Genomic DNA, 15,585 nt, shown 5'->3' on the forward strand with positions numbered 1-15,585 from the left:
TTCTTATCGGCGGCGCAGATGGCATTTTGGGCGATCGTAATTATACTTTGGCAATCCCTATGGCGTGATGGTGACGTCGTAGGGTCGTAATTTTTGGATGGCATAGTCAGGTGAGGGTTAGGAATAACATATGCAAAAATCGTTATGCTACGCCCACTGGAAGTACCTGTGGTACTAAACTATACTAGACCCCAGAATTTAATGCAAGTGAGAAATATTTCAGCATGAGAAGGTGGCATAGAAAACACTAGAGACAGAGATCAGGAGAAGTCAGGATATTCTGTAATTTACTCCAATGCTGAGGTAGGGTTATGCGGCTCATGCCCTTTACTGCTTTGGATGGTAGATTTGCGCATTTTTGATATGCTGCATAATATGCGATTCTATTGAAGGCCCATTTAAAGGATATCGCATCATATTTTTATACTTATACACTTACTGATTTATAACCATATAGTTTCTTCATGTCACATATTTAAATCTCATTTGAGGTCTTGGCAACTTTCCTGAATTTTCGTCCTGTGTGTTGTCGTGACTGAGATGAAATAGATTATCTATTTTTATTTGACTTTGTTATCCTAAAATATTATTTCCGTATATTTAAGCTTCTTGTCTTCAATATAACATTATAAATGACTACTCCTGTTGCCGTGGATACCACTGTTGCTTCAAAAGTTCCTTTCGGGCAACTTTGCCAATTATTCGAACGAATAAGTCGTGGAAAATCTAATCCAGTAAGGCGTGAAGAATTCCGTAACTTCGTCAAAAAATGGAGAGAACATCATGAAAAATTGCACAGCAAAATTATTACGAATGGATCAATACCAGATGATTCTTTTTACCCAGCTTTTAGACTCATTGCACCACAATTAGATCGGGAGAGGCCTTCTTATGGAGTCAAAGAAACCCTACTGGCAAAATTATATATTGACGTTCTTGGATTATCAAGAACCAACCCAGATGCTAAAAAATTATTGGAATATAAAAACCCAAAAACGAATACATTAGCTACAGGAGATTTCGCTGAAATCGCTTACATCCATATCTTATCAAAAAGGTGCACAACGCAAGGATCTCTCTCAATACAGCAAGTCAATGATAATTTAGATAAACTGGCAATGTATAATGGTGAACGTAAAAAAGAACAAGTACAAAAAACTCTGATGACCCTGATACAAAAAACATCGGCTTCAGAGCAAAAATGGTTGATTAGGATTCTTTTAAAAGACACGAGACTGAAAATTGGGCAGTCAGTACTGATGGCTGAATTTCACCCTGATGCAGAAGAAGTGTTCAACGTCACTACAAATTTACGACAAGTTTGTATGAAACTGAGAGATCCATCAATTCGTTTATCAGACACGGAAATTGAATTGTTTCAACCGTTTCGTCCTATGCTTGCTCTCAATGCAAAGTTGACGGAAGTAGAAAACCTGATGGATCATAAACCGTTTTATTTAGAGATAAAATACGACGGCGAAAGAAGCCAAATTCATAAAGAAGGTTTGAAGTATAAATATTTTTCTCGTAGTGGCCGAGAGTATTCAACTGTGTTCGGAGAGGACCCATATTCGGGGTCTTTAACCCCATTTATTCATGATCTGTTTACCCCCAATGTTCGTTCTTGTATATTAGATGGGGAAATGATGGGGTATGACCCGGATTTGAATCTTTTTATGCAAAAAGGAGGTCAGTTTGATATCAAACATGTTACTGAGGATCACGACCTGCAGCCATGTTTTGTCGCTTATGATTTGCTTTCTTTAAATGGAGAAAATTTGACTTCGAAACCCGTCGCTGAGCGAATGAAAAAATTAGAGTCAATTTTTAAACCTCTTGAAGGTCGAATGCAATTGGCTGAAAGGAAACAGGTATCAACCAATCAGGAAACGCTTGCTTATTTGAATGAAGCAATTGATAGACGTGAGGAGGGGATTATTGTTAAACACCCCCAAGCTCCGTACACTCCCAACAAACGTAAAGGTAGTGGATGGTTTAAAATTAAACCTGAGTATGTTAGTGGAGTGGTAGATGACCTTGATCTTGTTATTGTCGGAGGAAAGTTCGGGGACGGCCGACACGGTAAATTGATCAGCAAATTTATGTTGGCCGTAAGGGATGACAAAAGCCCGAATTTAATTTACAAATCCTTGTGTATGGTCGGATCTGGGTATACTGATAAAGAATTATCAGAGATAACTGAGAAATTGAAACCGCATTTGCGAGTTTTTGAAAAGAGAAAACCTCCTTCATGGCTTATTGTGACAAAAGAAAAGCCAGAAGTGGTTGTTCACCCGGATAATTCTGTTGTGGTACAAGTGCGAGCGACTGAAATTACTGAGTCCACAGCATACGCTGCCGGTTGTACATTGAGATTTCCGAGAATAGTTGGAACACGAGATGACAAAAATGCGGCAGATGCTATGGACGTCACGCAACTTACGGAATTAAGAAATATGGCGCAAGGGAAATTGGCAGCACGTCACGCTACACTAACCAAAGAACCCAGTGTCAAAAAACGGAAAATTCGTGTTGAACCATCGGCTGTTGTTTCTGCAAGGTTTCAAGCTACAAATGTAATGGATGTTGAACAATGTTCCAGCTCTTTTGAAGATTTTGAATTTTGTGTGATGTCTGGCGTAGCCAATCACAATAAATCCTCTTTAGAAAAGAAGATTGCGTCATATGGTGGCAGTATTGTTCAAAATCCGAGCTCAGAAACGTATTGTGTAATTGCTCGCGATGAAAAAAATGTTCGTGTACGCAATATTATAAGAAGTGGGAAACATGATGTTGTTAAAGTTCCATGGTTGTTACTTTGCTTGGAGAAAGGAGAGATTGTTCCATTTATGCCAGAGGATATGCTTTTCACATCTGAAAAGACTAAGTTAAAGTTTGCGGATAAGTTTGACAAATATGGCGATGAATACACTGAAGACATAGATGTTGAAAAATTGAAACAGCTTTTTTCAAAAGTTGAAAATACAGAGGGGTATTCATCTCACTTTCCCCCACCAGATGCGGATGATCGTTTAACCGTCATGCAATGCTGTGCAAATGACGTGTCGTCTCGTTATCATTCGTTCGGATTTCATGATCTAAAGACCTCAATTTTTCAGGGTTTTCATTTTTATATAAATGATTGCCTCGTCGTTAATGATCTTACTACACAATTAAAAACATCAAAATGGAAGGAGGCGAGATCAGTTTCACGATTTTTTAGTGCAATTTTGGGCGACACAATATCAGAGAAGACTACTCATGTGATTAGTGATGAATTATCTGAAACTATAGGAAATATTGTTGAGATTAAAAACATCAGACGATCTTCAAAAACTAAATTTCATTTAGTTTCAATTAATTGGTTGCTTCAATGTGTCAAGAATGGTAAAGTAGAAACAGAAAGGCCGTATGAAATTTAAATACTGTAATTCAGTCTATAAGAATATGATAAAAAATGAGCCCATGTATCTGAAACAACTGACTAGCTATTTCCCTTACCCGACATGGACAGATACCGTGGTTTGCCATATGATTAAGGCGCGTCATCAATTTCCCTATCCTCTGGGATAAATATGAAAATCCTATCTAATCCATATTATAAATACAGTATGACTCTAAAAAAAACAGAACTCATAATTTTTTTAATTACTTCGACAAAAATAAAGATATTTCAACACTGTAATTTCTGTTTGTGTATTATTGAGCCTAACAGTCTCAGTAATCTTGGAATCTGAAGTTATGTTCTGTCCAGGATATGTTCCGAATGACTGTTTTTTTTGTGTCACCTTATATGGAGACTTTTGACTTTTGTGCTATAATAATTTTATAATATACTTTTAGTGAAGATACAAAAATTTAGGCAAATGCTTAGAGTGAGCATATATATTCATAGCATAATTGATGGAGCACTTATATTGTTATTTTATACCAACTCATTTATGAACTTTGTTGAGTCAGTGTTTTTACTCACTTCAACTCATTTAATATTTCTAGTGAGTCCTACTTTTCTACTACTTTCTAGGATTTATTCGATAAGGATACAAGGAATCCTATATAAGGAGTTAAATATATTGTAAATGTTGAGTAATTTTTATCTTTACTGGTAGTTCTAATTCAAATATCATAAATCGAGGCAGTTATTCAAGACCTATTTTCTATCTGTGGAAGGAAATTTTCACTCAGTCATCAGATGAGTAAATTCCAGAATTCGGGGGACCATAAAAATTTTGGAAAAATAATTTTAAATAGTAAATATCTCTATGGTTTGAAATAGGGTTTCTTAATTTTGATCGGAAAATGTTTTTTTTGCAAATAATCAGATCAATGCAAAATTATTTTTTTACTCAATTTTCGGCGCTCTGGAAGTATTCGTAACTGGATGACGCACAACCTGAACAACCATAATCTGGTACACATACTATGTTCAGGTTGTGCGCCATCTTGGTACGAATACTTTGGGAGCACCCAATTTTCTACTTGTAGTCTTTTACAATTCCCCATTTGCTTGTGGTTAGGCTGAACCAGTGGTTTCCAAAGTTGATTGACCGGAGGCCAAAATTAGAAACGAAAAAATATTCGTGGGCCGTAAGAGGGGAGCGCCCACAGGGTGGAAGGGCAGGAGCATACAAATTACATCATCCCGATCTAATTAAGATACCGCTATATTTAAATTGTTACGAATATACACATTCTCAAACTGTGATAATGATGTAACAATTGCCGGCATCTAGAAATGCAAAAAGGTAAATAGTTTTAAAATATTTCACTTAAGCTCGGCGGGCCATATTAAATCGTTACGCGGGCCGTAATTCACCCATGGTTTGCGGTTTGGGAACCTCTGGACTAGAAATTGCAACATTGCACAATGTATCTATATCAGTGGTTCCCAAACTTATTAGAGTTGGGACACACTATTTATTACCACAGCTTATGGCGACCCATTTACCTTTAATAAATTAATAAAACATTGATGGAGGAAACAAATTTATTTTCTCAAACTAAATTTTCAGTGAAGCTAGTGAGAGGATGAGCTTGTTTCTTGCTACTTTCCAAAATAGACCTTTTGCGACCCACCAGTGGGTCGCGACCCATAGTTCGGCAACCGCTGATCTATATTGTAGAGTAGATGACGAATAAGTTGAACACATTTGTAGAAAAAATATATCGCATATTCAAGATCAATAATTTTCAATTTTGATTCACCTTATGTTATTCGTAGAAAGTAATTTATGCTATGATATTGAGCCTGCTTTATCCAATTGTTCTTGATGTAGATTGATAAAATATTTTTTCGTAAAATCACATCATTTATTCACATAATTCCACTGTTCAACCGAAATTAATTTTGTCTACTCTTACTTGAATCGTAAAAAAACATTCTTAGAATATTATATATTTTAGATGATGTTCCAAAAATAACTCCATGTCTGTCTATTATTTCCTATAATTCCGTTCCGTTTCTCTTCTTGATTTCCAAAAGCTCTACTACTTTCTAGTATTTATTCAATTTTTTTTTATTTTGAAAACATTTTGTTGGACTATTTGCCAGCCCCTGACGTAACCCCCACTCTTTATATTAGTAGCCCATATGCTGTACGAGCGAGCATGATTTCAGTGGTTCGTCATATGATTAAGTCGTCTTATAGGCTTTCCTCTCCCCTTGATGAATATGTAAATCCTATCCTCATGAATTTTGTGAATGAGAAAAGGATAAAGGGTTGAGAACCTTTAAGAATAGTATGATATATCAAGCATTTTTCACTACTTCATTTTTTTCTATTAATTTTAGAATTTTTTATTCCTTTAACATTAATTTTCATAGTCAAGTATTTTTTGTTTAGTCCGAGCAGATTTTGCATCCTTGAGAAAATGTCTCCAAAAAAAGTTTGCATCATTGGATCTGGCAACTGGTTAGTATGTTCTGTGTATTACAATTACAAGAGCTTGATATTCTATTCCAGCGGTTCTCAACCGGGGGCCCTCGGCCCCCTAAGGGGGCCACAGAGGAGTTGGAGGGGGGCCACAAGGATGGGCTTAAATCTGAATTTACTTTTCACTTTAAAAGAAATCTCAGTTTTTCCTAGTTTGCTGCTCAACAAGGTTATTTCGCAGGGTGTTTTCGCTCTCTTTTGTGCAAATTGTTTTAACATAATGGGATTTGGAATCTATCAATGATAAATAACCCTATTAATACTTCTGGAATATTAAAGTGGGGGCCATGAGTGCTAAAAGCCTCCGAAAGGGGGCCACGAGTCATAAAAGGTTGAGAACCACTGTTCTATTCTATTATCTTTCAAAATCCTATAGAAGCTACAGTTTAAACCTCTGGAATAGACGTCACAAACCAAAAATTTGACACCTGTACTGCGACTTACCAGTTAAACATTTACTAAATCAGGTTTTCCATATATATTCCTAAAAGCAGCCTTTCATTCTCTCATGTAGTGTTATTGGTAACCTTGGGATTTTATTATAGTCATAGTGGCTCTATTTTTTTTTATCTCCAAAATCCTTTTGCCAGCTGTAGTTTGGAAAGCTCAAAAGTGGACATTCAAGACTTCACCTGGTCAGTCATGCATTTACTACCGTATATCAAGTTCATTATTGATAATTCTGAACCTGGTAGTACCCTTCCTGGTAATGTGTGTACCAGGTTAGGGTTGGGCCATGATTTTATTCCGATTTTCCTTATTTTAGTTCTATTACGAGTTCGGGGACTGTCTGTATCAGCCAAGTGAATATACCTACCCCCTGCCCATAGGCTTTCGTCCCTTTACACAACTTGATGAAAAGTAGGTGAACAAAATTAGTCACCTCCATATTAGTACACGTACTTCTGGAGCGCCCCCTTCCTTACCTCGCCATTTTATTACCATCTTTAATTTTCATCATTTCACTCACAGGGGTTCTGCAATTGCAAAAATTATTGGTAAAAATGTGGCAACCAACGATGCATTTCACGATCGAGTGAACATGTATGTTTATGAAGAAATAATTAACGGAAGAAAATTAACCGAAATCATCAACCAAGATCATGAAAATGTCAAATATCTTCCTGGACATAAACTGCCAGAAAATATTGTGAGTCGGTTTTTATATCGATTGGAGTTATCCTTCCTTTATGTCTTTGTGCTAGATCTGCTGGTGGACTCGGAGACGGGAGTTTTGCTGCAAAGTGTAAACTAATAATTTTTAGTATATAAGCTGTGATGTCACGCTCTTAACAAGTCATTGCGACCACTTGAAAAATTGGCCATTTTAAAGTATCGGTGTGGGTTACTTTTAGTGGTATTGGCTATTGGGATAGTGTTCCAAAAAACAATAACAGTCTAAAGCTTTAATGCAGGAGGATAAAATTTGAAATAACTGTTTTGAGAAAAAGAGCAAATCATTTATTTTTGATTTTTAAATGTATCTAAACTTTTGGCGAAATACTTGGGTGACTATCACTTTAAATTATGATTAAAGAGCACCTAGTTCCAGGGATGGCCAATACCGAATAGTTCACTATTTCGAATACATTCGAAATTATTTTTTTCGAATATGAAATTTCGAATACTTCGAAAATAAAATCCACTAATTGAAGCTTACCTAAATGTATGTAGGAATTTCCATACAATAAGCAATGGAATAACTGCTATCTACAAGTTACAACCTAGCTATATTACCAGGCATTTCATATTTGTAGATTATTGCAGTATATATTTTATATACCATGAGTCATGTTAACAGAATTAAATTAATACGACAATAGTGGTATCGATGATGGATTTGAATATTTACGCAACACAAAATCATCCTAGTAAAATGCCCATACTTTTAAATACCAACCATTATCCAAATTATTTGTCGAAAAGCGGGATAAAGTATGAGGCATTTTTCCGACTTGTGACAATTTTTTCGTGAGTACAAAAATACTAATCAAAAATTAATTATATTTGGGAACTTTACCACACATTTCAATTCCGCAGATCGCCGTTGTATGTTTGAGTAATAATACTTTTATTATTTCATAAATAGGAAAATAGGAATCAAAAACTATTTATAATCAGGTAGTTAATCACCCATTGTAAGTCCACAGATCGCCGTTGTATTTTGTAAATACGAAAATAGGAATCAAAAATTAATATTATTCGCGAGTTTGCCACACAACATATGTCCACAGATTGCCGTGATATTGTGCCGAATATAATTAGTTTTGATTCTTATTTTCGTACTCACGAAAAATTGTCACGAGTCGGAAAAAGAATTTATATTTTATCCCGCTCTTGGGAACTAATTTGGAGAATGGTTGCCATTGGTTTGTATTTAAAAGTATGGACTTTTTACTAGGATGATTTTGTGCTGCACAAAATATTCGAATCCATGACTGATACTACTACTTAAAATGCCTTACCGTGTTAATTTAATTCTATTATCATAACTCAAATGTTGGTAAATCGGGCAGTTTACCACACATTTGAAGGCCACGGATCGCCGTTGCATTTTAGAATTATTAGTTTTATTATTTTGTAAACACGAATACGAAATTAATTATAATTGGGCAGTTTACCACGTATTTCATGTCCACAAATACCCGTTGTATTTGGCATTAATTCGCTAATAATTTTATATGTTTAGAACCAGATCATGTTAGTTTGGTAGAATCATACTCACAGAATTAACTATTTTTAACAATTGAGCGTTAAATTTAAGTTGTAAAGCGGCAATCATTTTGGACAACCTATTAACCCGAATGTTGAAATAATTTTGGAATGTGATAGGTACTACACTGTACGTCCACGGGTTATTTCACAGCTGTTTTCCTGTCCCTGTCGTGTTTTGCTGAATCGGCAAAACGAAAGGGTCACAAATCACTTTATCTTGGTGGACGTGTTTCTCTTTAAAGTAACGATAACCAGCCTGCGATTAAATATCATGATTGGCAGACCCTAAGACCCAAATATAAGGTTACACAAATCATGCTTGAGAAGACTCATGCGAATAATAAGCAGGCCACATAGAAATTAAATATGCAAACGTGCAATTGTGTCGCAACACTATGCGACGTACGGTCGCACAGAATATAAACAATCAAAGGGCCGATTCTATTTCATCGTCATTACGTGAGACAGCGTAAAAAGTCGTTTAAATATTCCCGTAAAACGAAACACCACGTTTACGGCGAAAAGTGGCTACTATTCGGAATTATTCGAAAATCAGCCGAAAAGGTATTCAAATACTTTGATATTCGAATACATTCGAATATTCGATTCGTTTTGGACAACCCTGCCTAGTTCTTTGTAATATTTTCAAATGAAACTTGCCTTTTACCTCTAAACATTCCATTCAGTAGTCCAACTTTATAATTTACTGTTTTCAATATTCCAGGTAGCAGTCCCAGATCTTAAAGAAGCGTCTAGAGAGGCTGACATGTTTATTTTTGTTGTTCCACATCAATTCATTGGAGGTCTATGCAATGGAATTAAGGATTGTATCAAACCTGACGCCATTGGAATATCTTTAATTAAGGTGAGATCTGACAATGGTTAATTAGCTTAATTAGCTCCAATCCCTGTGTCGGGATTGCGCTCCATAACTAGATGTCATGGTTTGTTCTCATAATTAGGATACAGGGTGTTAAAAAAGTAATGCAAAATTAACAGAAGTTATGGTGAAATGCTTCTTAATACATTCAACGACTGACACCGTTTAAGAGTATTGAATTACGGTGAAAGGTCATTTAAACATTTCACGACTGACTCTTTTTGGCAGCTACTTTTATAACGTTGCCATGACGAAAAATTTTACCATAACACCCTGTATATTTTCTTTTCGTTAAGATATATATAATCATATCACCTATGCCAGATCATGCACAACAGATATGTAATATGTTAACCAGAAAGACACAAGTCATGCTTATTTACCATCATTAACATACCACAGCTGTCATCTTGTGGGAATGATAATGAATGTAAACATATTTCTACTGGGAATAACACTGGCTCAGTGGTGTGGCGCATCTTGCTAAGTGTTAGGAATATGCTCGCTACCGCCTACCGCACCTCAAATTAATGTGCATGATTTCGCAGGTTTGAATCCCTTGCGGGGATAATTATTTATGAGAGGTTTGCTGGCCTCCTCGCCGCCGTAAGGTGGTTCACATAACCGCTGGACGGTTACGGCTTCCTCCACCATCAATCCATGCTTTTGAAAAACAACTGGCTAATTAATCCCATACCCAACATGGACTGGTATCTGGACGAGAGGCCGTGGTTCGCCATAAGGTTAAGCCGTCCTGGCACCTTTTCTCTCCCGTAAGATAAATGTGTAAATTCAGGTAAAGATCCTTGTTTGGCTCGTATAAAAAATTTGTTCTCAACTTTTGTTGAATCTATTCTCTTTTTTTTCAGGGTGTTGATCATTCGGACAAAGGACTCCGTTTAATCAGTACCATAATCCAGGAAATCTTGTCAATTGACGTCAGCGTTCTTATGGGTGCCAACATTGCTCATGAAGTCGCGGACCAAATGTTTTGCGAAACGACCATTGGGTGTCGCTCTATGCCAAATGGACAATTGTTCAAACAACTCTTACAGTCGCCAGATTTTAGAATCTGTGTTGTTGATGACCTCGAGACTGTTGAAATATGTGGGGCACTTAAGGTATGAAATTTTGTTTCAGTAGAATGGCGCTTCACCTAAACTTTTCCCTCAGCATATTGAATTTGATCATTAAATAACAAGTTTTAAAGGCAAGCAAAGAAGATATAACATTTAGAAAACAACACATACATTTACTGACACACTCAAAATTGTCTTACATTACACCAGTTCACTATGACATATTTCGGGATCCACTGCTGTAACATATCAAAGATCGTGAAAATTGAACTATTTCATATTATATTCCAGAATGTTGTCGCATGTGGTGCTGGCTTCGTTGATGGGCTTGGATTCGGTGACAACACTAAAGCTGCTGTGATTAGGCTTGGACTTATGGAAATGATGAAATTCTCGAAGGTGAGAACATCCATCCTTGCTGTGTTATAAACAGGGCTGTCCAAGCGAACCAAATATTCGAAATCGAATCGAATCGCAAATTATTCGAATCGTTTTTCGGCAAATTTTTGAAACGCTAATATTATAGGTACATAAAGCGGAAAAACCTTGAAACCAGCTTTGCAGGACGTTTTTCATCAGGCAAGCGGCGGCGCTTCGAGCTTAGACAACTCTCGCTCCTGGCATAGTTGGTTTCCCGATATTTCTCTCGCCTTCATTTTTTGATAAACATGTCATTCCTAATGCACGGTGGCACGTGATTAGCCATTTCATGCATGGTCATCATAACTTAAAAGTTATAATCGGTTATGACGTTTTTGAGAGAGAACAAGGAGAAAAAAGCAATTTGATATCTTTAAAAACGATAGTTCTATAAAATAGAATCGATTTGAAGCTAATGAGTTAGTTATCATAGGAACATGGTACAGGCAACTCAAAGCTAAAACAGGTATTGTGGGATCCTTATGATGGCAATACCTTCTTCCAATGGAATTCGTAATTTCTTATGATGGCAATATGGTATTATCCATCTATTTACCAAGACAAATAATTGCACTTTTGCATCATTTTGATAGCTATTGTACCAAATATTGTCATCGAACTAGCTTCGAATTTGTTAAATGAAATTTTGAATTTGAGCAACAGTTTTATCTATATTAATGATTGTTATCATTTTGCTGGAACTTACACAAAAAAACATAGGAAAAATGATAATAGGAATAAAATAGCATCTACAGCCTTTACATGCCCAATTAAAACCTAATCCATTAGAATTGAAAGTGCAATTTTCACTCTCAACACTCAACAGTTTTCGAAACCCTAATTTTGGAGTCCTCCAATTTTTTTGACCAGTTCATACAAGCGTGTGATCTCATTTCATAAATCTGAAAACATTGTATTGCAAAATACCAGCAGTAAGTCAGATGTAACTGCACATACGTTACCACAACATTGAAGGGCAGTCATTTATTGTATAATGGAGACAGATTTAGGATTGCGCAATAATATTCGATTATTCGGTTCGATTCGGCGAAAATATTCGATTTGATTCGAATCAAAAAATTATTCGATATTAGACAACCCCTGCTGTCATCAATATGAACCCAAAAACATGGGCTTCCGAGAGTCTTAATGGTCTAAAATGTGTTTCAAGCTACGAAAAACTGCTATGTATGATACAGGATTTTTTTTTAACTCTCAGGGGGGGCCTTGAACTACAGACTGGTGATTACCAACAAGCAAAAAATATTCAGTTGTATTTCTGTTATTACTTATCGATCTTTAGATCGGTACTTATCGATCTTTAGATCGGTAAGTATGTTGATAGGTATTTGTCTGTCTGTCTGTCTGTTAGATGCACGCGATATTTCACGAAGGCGAGGTAGAATCTACTCCAAATTTTGCATGTGCATTCATCATATCTCGGACCAGAAGCCTATTGATTTTGGATGAATTATGTCGTATAATTAGCGAGTTATTAATTAATTAGTGATGGGACACGTGGTGTCACTATAGAGTCATGAATCGAAACCGCAGTTTCGATCGATAAGTCTTCGGTCTCCGACCGATATTCTCGTTTCTCTTTTCTTTTAACGTTAATTTCAATTGATTTGATATCTTCATTATCAAGGTGGGAAAGTTTACGGAGAACGAAGTAAACCTATGAATCGTTTTGTTTAAATATTTTGGGTTTTATTCTGGATGCATAAAAACTTGATAGACTTGACTCCAGCTCCACTACCCTATTTAGAATTTTATAAATAATTCCTTGTCCAAGTTTTTAATACACAGCTCAGAGGTGTGGCGTACTGTGCTAACCGATAGGAATATGCTCGCCATCGCATCTATGATTACCCTGCATGGGTCCATAGGTTCAAATCCTGTGGGAGATAATTATGCCCGAGAAGATTGCTGAACTCATTGTCGTAGTGTGGTTCATGTAACTGCTATCTGAAACAAATAACTGGCTCACTTATCCCATACTTGACGTGGACTGGTAACCAAACGATATGCCATGGTTTACCTTATGATAAACTCTTCCCATCGATTTTCCTCTCTCCCGGGAATACAAATATGTAAATTTTATCTTATTTCTTCTTATCCATATCCAGGTATTTTTCGCTGATTCAAATCCACAGACATCAACCTTCCTTGAATCTTGTGGAATCGCCGACCTTGTTACAACCTGCTATGGTGGACGGAATAGGAAAGTATCAGAGGCATTTGTGAAGACAGGAAAGGTATACACTGTGATATAACTTGCAAATTCATGTAGTTATTTGTTTATACCAATGATTCCCTCTATATCGAATTACCAAAAGCTCGATCACCCCTTCCGTAAATATACAGTAGTCAATGTCATGTCATTATGATCTTTCCTTTATCAGAAATAGTGATAATACTAGCACCTATTGCATTCTCCGATTCGACTTTGAGATGCCAAACTTGCGCAAGCACAGCATTTCAGCATACAATCTGTTTGCTTTAAGACGATTTTAAATTCGTAGAAATCAAGTTGGGTCATGCAGAATTATTGAGATAAACATTGCTCAAATCAATTCTTAATTTTATTTTGTAGGATGTAATATGACTTGCAAATCTATGTTGGTATTTATTTATAACAGTGATTCCCAAACTTTTTATCATCGTTGCCCTATGTCGAATTACCAATTACCTACCTTACATAAAAATGCAGTAGTCATATCTGTACTGTATTTTAACTGTACACCACCAGGGATGCCTAAAACGAAAAACGACTCCAAGCATCAGGGCAAGAGTAACCATGGAAACAGCAGCAAAACAAATCGTATACATTCAAAATCGAAATACATTCGAGAAATAATATTCAATTTATTAAGTTCTTGATTTTAGAAAGAATATAGATTATTTTTATTCGAAACTGTGTTTTTAAAGATTTCTTATCTTATGATTAAATTCAATTTCTACCAATTCTACCCTACTAAATTCAATTTACAGTTGTCTTCAAGAATTTTTCTTGTAGAACAGACCCAGTTCAGAATATATTAGATATTTTATATTCGAAAAGATTATTTTAGAATGTGTTCAGAATACTATATTTTCCGATTTTGTCCATCCGTGATGTGCACTGTAATATAACTTGCAAATCCATGTAGTTATTTGTTAACACTAATGGTTTCCAAACTTTTCCAATATCGTTGCCCCTATATGGAATCACCAAAATTTTGAATATTATTATCATGTCCCTATTAACTAGACCAGGGTTGTGCAACCCTTTTTATTGGCGGGCCAAATACAAGTAACTTGGTGAAGCTGCGGGCCGCACCTTTATTTAATTTAGGCTTTCTGGTAGTTGCAAGCACAAAAATTGCCTATATTTGCTATTGATCTTACGGCATTATTAGGGGTTCTTGCAGAAATAGTAGATTTAAAACGCATAAACTTCTGAAGAAACTGCTATTTAAATTTTTTGTCACCGACTTCAAACGAATGCAGTGAGAAACACGTTTTTGTAATATAAATCGTGTATTTTGCAACAGAATTTTGCTAGCTTGTTTTGCTAATATGACTGGTATGGGCTTTGCGACGAAAAAGAATAAATACTCGTTTTGTGGGTACACCATTCGAAATTGTTATTTCTCCGCGGGCCGCACAACTTCTTCTTGCGGGCCTCATTTGGCCCGCGGGCCGCAGTTTGCACACCCCTGAACTAGACGACTAGGCTAACTGATTGACACTCGCCTTTTTTTTTTAAATAGTTGTGACCCCTCCATTGAACCACTGATTCAATGTATTTAATGTTTGGTGAAAAAATAAACCACTGATTACTAATTTGAACATCCCTGCCAAACATTTTCTCTTATTTTCAGAGTATTGAGGAACTAGAGCAAGAAATGTTGAACGGACAAAAGTTACAAGGACCTCCCACTGCAGCTGAGATTGTTGCTGTGCTGAAGTCGATGAATATTGACTTGAACGAGTGAGTGCCTTAGATTGGGTAGTTGTTCAGAAATAGAAAGTTTGTTTGTGAGCTTTGGTTACATCATGTGGGTGCAAATGTCCGCGATTACAATTGTACATGAGTGCAAATGTCGGTACTACTGTCGGAAGTATGTGAACCGAGATGGCGGACACCGGAACGCAGTATGTGTATCAGGTTAGGGTTAGGCCATAATTTTAGGTACAAATACTACGGGAGTCACTTGGCTAGTCTCCGAACTCGCAATAAAACTATAATAAGGAAATTTGGAATAAAATTGTGGCTTAACCTTAGCCTGGTACACATACTACGTTCCCGTGTCCGCCATCTTAGTTCCCATCAAACATTTTTAGACTCTTAAAAACCCACATTTTCCCACTAACTGTTGCGGTCAAACTTGGCAATCAGAAATTTCAGAATCTCTCACCTGAAAATTCCTGGTCACGTCCCTGACTAATATAGATCGAGTTTTGAAAGTCAACTGTGACAGTTACCATTTCATATGCAAAGTATGGTGGAGGAATCCATAATTGAAATCTTTGGCGACATTTGAGCGCTCATAAGCAGTGCTCGATAAGTATT

General features: G+C 36.3%; 2 protein-coding genes across 2 annotated transcripts in view; both read left to right on the forward strand.

The window, feature by feature from the left end:
• LOC120345464 (glycerol-3-phosphate dehydrogenase [NAD(+)], cytoplasmic-like) overlaps nt 1-15,585 on the forward strand; it is a 31,565-nt gene that overhangs the window by 11,923 nt on the left and 4,057 nt on the right. Inside the window, exons 2-8 of the mRNA XM_039414921.2 lie at nt 5,844-5,912; nt 6,906-7,083; nt 9,373-9,513; nt 10,398-10,649; nt 10,899-11,006; nt 13,157-13,285; nt 14,894-15,003. Of these exons, the coding sequence (XP_039270855.2) occupies nt 5,844-5,912; nt 6,906-7,083; nt 9,373-9,513; nt 10,398-10,649; nt 10,899-11,006; nt 13,157-13,285; nt 14,894-15,003 (987 nt within the window). The remainder of the gene's footprint in view (nt 1-5,843; nt 5,913-6,905; nt 7,084-9,372; nt 9,514-10,397; nt 10,650-10,898; nt 11,007-13,156; nt 13,286-14,893; nt 15,004-15,585) is intronic.
• Nucleotides 607-5,793, forward strand: LOC120345462 (DNA ligase 4-like). Its single transcript, XM_039414919.2, has one exon. It carries the CDS (start codon nt 633-635, stop codon nt 3,420-3,422), a length of 2,790 nt encoding a protein of 929 aa, XP_039270853.2. The 5' UTR covers nt 607-632; the 3' UTR covers nt 3,423-5,793.

This window comes from Styela clava, chromosome 8 (assembly GCF_964204865.1).
Source record: "Styela clava chromosome 8, kaStyClav1.hap1.2, whole genome shotgun sequence".
Taxonomy (NCBI): Eukaryota; Metazoa; Chordata; class Ascidiacea; order Stolidobranchia; family Styelidae; genus Styela; species Styela clava.